Here is a 6,799-nt window from a genome sequence, read left to right on the forward strand (position 1 = left end):
TTTCTTTTATATCACTGAACCCATTTCTCCCCCAGTCCCAGGAGAGCCCACAGGCCTGAGGGTGATCAATGCCACCACTACCCAACTCAAGGTGTGCTGGTCCCAGCCTCTCAGGCCAAATGGTGTCATCAAGGGATATGCAGTATACCAAGGTGTGTGCACACTTTAGGAGAAGATTTAGTTTACGTAAGAACATCGTAACTCATTCTGTATTGTCTTGGACAGTTCTTCTGGTTCTTCATAGGTTCAAATGACTGACACCATGCATGTTCTGATAGTTCAGATGTCAATGTGCCTGTGAGAGTCTTAAATATTCTTTTTTTCTACATTTCTTGTGCACTTATGTAACTGTCTCATAATGTTACGTGTTAGTGCATGCTGATACTGCTACATGTTATAAACAGTTTGCATGTTGTATCAAGCTTGCTGTAACTAACACTATCATTAGTATGACAGTATGAAAGTAACATCATTTACAGTGTCTTTCTATTTGCAATATTTAAGGGAAAACAAACCTAAAATACACGAAGTTCAAGGCAAATATCACTGGTTCATTATAGTTTTGTTGATGTTTTGTTGTTTTATTCTACAGGTAAAACCCAGACAGAGTCCACACAGGAACTGAGCAGCATTATTTCGGGGCTGCAGCCACAGACAACCTATGATATACACGTACGTCACATCTAGTTTCCTTCTCAATTTATGAAAATCCATATAGTTCAGTGAAAACAGCATTCTTACAGGTATATTGATCGAGAAGTCATTGTCAATTATGCATTCCTCAGATTATGAATGTAAGAAATTTTGTGAGATTTATTGATAGGTTTATGCTTTTTGCCCTTAGGCCACAGCAAGTAAATTTTATGGATGACATCCGCGCGCTCATTAATTTTCGCCTGATTTCAGAAAAAAAAACAAGAATTTTTCTTCTTCTTAAGGGAAGGCCGAATAGACGAAAATGGGTAAAGATTGTGTTGTAACCTAATCATTGAATGTAGAATTGACACAAGAGTCTCATTCAACTCAGGACTGTAGTTGCAGAGGTGCAACTTGATAGATACAGTAGTTGTAAAAGTGGCACTATGGAAGCTATAAGTGTAGTTGCCAACATGGTTAATGATACTAGTCTACCATACTAGTGTCACTTTAACTACATTGGTGCACTTGTTAAATACAGGAATGAATGCCTTGTTGGCTGTGATGCTATATTTTGTCACTTCACTTAGTCTTGTTACAACGTCTATTTTGAAATTTGCCATCTTGTTTTTTTTGCCCATCTTGTTTTTCTTTCGCCCTATCTCATTATTTTTGCAGTCTGCAGAGGATGTCATCCATAAAATTTACTTGCTGTGGCCTTATCAATCTCTCAATTATTTATCTTTCTTTAATGATCTTTTTTTTCATCTCCACTTCTCAGGTATGTGCAATAACAAACAAAGGAAAGGGTCCTCGATCAAGTGTCAAGGGAAGAACAGAAGACCTTGGTAAGATCATATTATCATATCTTGAAATTACCAAATCCTCTTTCTTCATTGTTATTGACAGACCTTTTAAGTCTGTTAAATGACTTCCAATTAGACTTTGTAACAATTTGTAGTATTGGTAAGATTGGACTTTGTATTCTTTCCAATCACTGAGGAAATATAGCAGATGCTTCAATCTGAAACATCCAACCATTTAAATTTTACAAAATGTTTCCAGTTCCTTGTAAGTGAGCTTTGTATTGTATACAGGGCTCGAAACACCACCTGCATATGCACGTTAGTGCAGGTAAAATTGGAGCTGTGCAGGTATTTCTGGTGTCTACCTGCACCTACATGTAACCTGCACTGATCCATGCACTGGGTTTTATACATAAATGTCATGTGATGTTAGGGCTTTAGCCAGCTCAAATTTTTTTTCCGTCAACCAATTCCAATCGTCGTAAAAACCGCGAAAATTAATTTTCCCTATGACACTACAAAGTAGTAAATGTTGCCATTGAGACCTTGAAAAAACGGTTTTAATGAGATTATCGTATTCAAAAGAGCGCCGACACACATTGGCAACAATCATAGTAATAGCAAAACAAACTGGTTTGTGGCTTTCACCGCCGTGGACGCCGTCCCCAAGCCGCCCGTGGCTTCCACCAAAGATTTTTGTCCTTCAAGGTTGACGGATTGGTTTTAAAATTTTTCCGTCAGACGCATCAAATTTCCGTCAATTGACGGAAAAACGGACGCTGGCTAGAGCCCTGTGTGATGTACATGTAGGTGTATGTGGATTGTTATTAGCTGCATTGAATTTTACCACCTACCAAGTATAAAAGAAGAAGAAAAACAATGGTTCCTCAACAATTTTGGTATGATCCATACTTCCTAAATTCAGAGTGGTGCAGGTGAAATTTGTCTGGTGCAGGTAATTTTCAGTGTTACCTGCACCAGTGGAGGTATGCAGAAAAAAGTATTTCGAGCCCTGGTATATCTTATTACCTGGACGTTAAACCTTCATCGACGTACATGTTGACTTCATAAGTCTTCATTAGAGTACAGTAAAAGTAAGAACTAAGATAATGATCTATATCCAGGTGCCCATGCGCCCGAGAAACCATCGTTGACAGTCCAGGGCCGTCACGAGGTGTTCGCCACCTGGGACCTGCCAGAGGTACTGCTGGGTCGTCTCACCAAGTTCGAGCTCCACGTGAACGGGAAGATCGTGTACTCCGGCACCGACAGGTCATTCAAGGTCACCAGGCTCAAACCTGACACTGACTACTCTGTCACTGTAAGTCATGACAAATATCCTATAATGAAATTGATTTTTTTCTTTTTCCCCCATAATTATGACTTATTGCTGTTTTCAGAAACTCCTAGGCTAGCAGAGATTTCTTACTGCTCCCTCCCCAGCTCTCAGTCACCAATATCCCCCAACCCAACCTCTGCTTGGAGAATACAATTTTGTATTGTTTTGTACCTATATGAAAATGTGGAGTAGGCTTGAGCACATGGCATGATGTATTTTAAACTTGATGTTTTACTTACTTATAACTACAGGTTGTTGCAGTGACCAATCAGGGGAAGTGTGAGAGCGAAGCGTCCAAAGTACGGACGGCCAAGGATGAATGTGAGTCACTGTACTCTCATAAGCTGTCTAACTAGTAAATGTTACACAAAATCTCTTTTACTTGGGGGGGAAATGTCATATGTCATAAATATAGGTAGTTTAAACTGCTTTTTTTCAATTTGACAATATAACTCAAGCTGTGAATGGATGTTATTTGCATTATTTTGTTCCTTGCTACATTTGTATACCATTGCTAAAGGAATAATTGATGAAAGTTTTGGAAAATGTGCCATCTGGACTTGGCCATAATGTTGAAGTGCCACCTAGCAGGATGCTGTAGAACAGCAGGCCTACAATACTAGTGTTTTGCCTAGTTCTCAAACTTGCTGAAATGTTGCAGACTCCTCAGCATCAGGAGGACCCCTACATGTTCCCAAGCAGCTTCCTGTGGAGACAAAAGACTTGGATCAAGTCAGTGTCGGAGGTATGAAGGGTGTTCCTTTTTCTAAAATTGCCTGATCTACTATAATCATACATTATTGTACAAACTTGAAGGCTTCTAAAGATGCATAAAGGCAAGATCGATTTTTATTACGATAGGAGAAAGCAAGAGCTAAATATCTGTACTGAAAGCTAGGCTACCTCAGAAGGGGAACTAGGAAAACTTTTCATTGATAAATGTGACTCCTTGTAACCATAGCCTGTTTCTTCACTTCACTTAACTTTACTTAGGATTTATTTCTTTTTCTCAGGAGGTTCCAAGAAGAAGATGAGCCACACCTGGGATGGGCCCAAAACTAACCGAGTCAGCACCCCGACACGTGCACACAGGGTAAGTCTGGGGAGGGGGGTCCTCCAGTGACCTGTGTCTGCTATAGTTTAAAATTAGGTCAACTAATGTTGTGCTTCCAGTCAGAAATACAAAGTATACTACTTTTTTTAAAGCTTGCTGATGAAAATGAATTTTAAAATGTAAGCATGTATTGGTATTGTATTGGTATGATCCATGTTGAAGTTTGTAAATTTCATTTAACACAAACAAATTGATTAATAGAATTTTCGGTCGCACATCTTTCAACCTATTTTGGAAGTGCTCAGAACAATTGGATCACCACTACTGAAGAAAGTATACAAGCTTCTTAAAATGGGTTGGTCAGACATACAAGAAGTCTGTGGTCATTACGTACGTGTACATGTGGGTATTCTACAATTTAACAGTACACTTTAATATCACTTAAACACGGTATTTAAAAACTATGCTCAACAGCTTACAATTTTGTTTTTTCTACTAACTGCATGCTATTGCATGTTCACAAAGTTGTAACATGGAACATTTGGTTGCTATATTTATGACCCTTGACTGTTACCCTTGCCCTGGTGTGTATTTTTCAGGAACGTGGGATGCACGCTCTGTACCTCGTACTGTCTGACTCTAACAGTAAAGTTAGTCTCTGTCCTAACTCCCATTCACATGCATGGACTTCATATGTCATACATTTTACATGAGACACCTTATATTTCCAATATGTAACCCATTGACAATGAGTTAGAAAATCTAATTAATAAATGCATGGTCTATACTATAGCCCAATATCTAGAAATTTACCTTCCTAATGCATGGATAATCTTTTTTAGACTGAATTTGATTAATACATGTATCTTAATAACCTGATTCAAAACTACATGTAACTAACTGATCTCTGGTTCAAAACTACTAATAAATAATTATAGTACTAACCAATGTTGTAATTATACTACTAGTACTAACATTGTAATCTGAGTTACATGTAGGATGTTTCCTCCTATTATGTTCCAACAAGATACATGTGTAATAAAAACTATGCATCTTGAAAAAAAATTGATGTTTTCTTATACTAATGCAGGGAAATTTTGGGGTATTTCAAGCACAGATATAAGGACCCAAATCTCCCTTCTCAACTTAGGGTTTTCCCATAATTGATAATGCTAATAAGGGGTGGTCAGGATACTTTTTTTATATCATTTTCATTCAGGGACCAAAATCTGAAACCAGATATGGAATACTGGCTGGAATCTTAAATCAGACTGCCAAATCTGAAACATAGCATAGCCTGGTATGATAACACTAAACTTCTTATACATGTGTCTACTAGACTGAACAGATGAACAAACTTGAATCTGTATCTGTGTAGCTAGCGTAACCGCCCTTTGGTATAACACACCAGCTTGAATACAATGAAAAAAGCTAACACACACACATAACACTGGTGAAATCCAGTTAGGCCTTGTACAACATACCTGGCAACATGCACCCTTTATCCTTACCTGATACTTCTTTAAACCTGCCACATGTTTTCATGTACAAACACTGGCCAACAGTGGAACAAACAAGCAGGTCACTTCAGAATCTATTATACCCCCCTCACATTAGGCGCGATTCGATCGGACGACGAGTCATGACCGTGATGCCGACGAAGAAATGGCAGAGTTCCCCCTTCCCGTCAGGGTCATGCCTCCTCGTAATTTAGAGCTCGCAGACTCGTCGTCCGATCGAATCGTGCCTAATGTGAGGGGGGTATTACCACACACCAAGAAGTAAAGAAAAATAGGGAAAAAAAGGCCTGAACAGGGTTGGCAGTTGGCCAGCAAAACAACATGAACCTTTTTTTTCCTAATTGCCACTCTGACAGACAAAAAGCGAAGGTGTTGAAGTGCTGTAGACTTTAGAAGGTGAAGGCCTCACCTGGCTTGGTGAAGTGGTTGAGTAAACATTACCCTCACAATGGACACCAAACTGACCAAAGACGCTACCCTCAAAAACACTCAAAACCTTTCAGCACACAACAAACCAGGGTTGTAGCCAGCACCTGTCCTTCAGTCCTTTGAAGGAATTTTGGAGCTGGGGGCTGAAAAAAGTTTTCCCCATTCCGTCCCCAGGGACAAACAAAAATTGATATGTAAAGATATAAAAAAACTGAAACCCATGTGTTCTTCCTCACCAAAACAGATGACATTGAACAGCTTATAGTCTTCAAGCAAAATTTGCACCTCAAAATGCAGGAAATATTGTTTCAGAGGGTCTAGGTTTCAAAATTTTCTGGGACCCAGACCCCCTAGAAATGACGCGCAACACCACTCAAAATCGAGGGGACTGAAAACGATTTCAGGCTGGCTACAACCCTGCAACAAACTGTAACGCACCCAACATCTTATGCTGACTTGTAGGCACGGTCTTACTAGGTTCTCTCTTCGTGTTTTGGCACGTAGGAGCGAGGGAAAACGATGAGTGCCAGCAGCAGTGGTAGCGGAGACAGCAGGAACCCGGAGAGGGTGACCAGATCCAAGTCTTACGACTCCGGCTTCTCAGACTACAAGGTAAGATTACAAGGTGGCCTTCATACTTGTTTGGCGGTCGTTGTGATGTGTTTAAGCTGCCGGACTAGGTTTCAAAACTGTGACAGAAATTTCTATAAGGAGCCATGTTTCAAGTCACCATTAGAGAACAAGAATTTCATGCCTCTACTTACACATCTCCACAACAAACAGTTAGGTGACATATACATGTAGTTCCCTCAGTTACTAGAAACTAAACAATTAACAGTACAGGTATATACTGTCTTGATTCTATTGTGTTTTCACTAAAAACATCGAGCACGATTAAAATGGGGACTGAGCAGAGCACTTTGTAGTTTGGACTAATGCTTGTAGACTTTCACGGACTACACCTATATATCAGATATTTTGTGAAAATGTATATTGAAAGGGAATTAATATGTAG

At 39.4% G+C, this 6,799-nt stretch overlaps 1 protein-coding gene across 3 annotated transcripts in view; it reads left to right on the forward strand.

Annotated features, from left to right (window-relative positions):
* The window catches only part of LOC118420429, a 38,331-nt gene that overhangs the window by 24,756 nt on the left and 6,776 nt on the right, over nucleotides 1-6,799 (forward strand). For 2 of the 3 annotated variants that reach the window (XM_035827218.1, XM_035827220.1), the window contains exons 11-19: nucleotides 36-152; nucleotides 593-672; nucleotides 1,418-1,484; nucleotides 2,567-2,763; nucleotides 3,033-3,102; nucleotides 3,443-3,526; nucleotides 3,795-3,874; nucleotides 4,435-4,485; nucleotides 6,289-6,396. In XM_035827218.1, the coding sequence (XP_035683111.1) occupies nucleotides 36-152; nucleotides 593-672; nucleotides 1,418-1,484; nucleotides 2,567-2,763; nucleotides 3,033-3,102; nucleotides 3,443-3,526; nucleotides 3,795-3,874; nucleotides 4,435-4,485; nucleotides 6,289-6,396 (854 nt within the window). The remainder of the gene's footprint in view (nucleotides 1-35; nucleotides 153-592; nucleotides 673-1,417; nucleotides 1,485-2,566; nucleotides 2,764-3,032; nucleotides 3,103-3,442; nucleotides 3,527-3,794; nucleotides 3,875-4,434; nucleotides 4,486-6,288; nucleotides 6,397-6,799) is intronic. The other variant, XM_035827219.1, reaches the window with a different exon arrangement.

The sequence above is a fragment of the Branchiostoma floridae genome, chromosome 8 (genome assembly GCF_000003815.2).
Source record: "Branchiostoma floridae strain S238N-H82 chromosome 8, Bfl_VNyyK, whole genome shotgun sequence".
In the NCBI taxonomy this organism is placed as follows: domain Eukaryota; kingdom Metazoa; phylum Chordata; class Leptocardii; order Amphioxiformes; family Branchiostomatidae; genus Branchiostoma; species Branchiostoma floridae.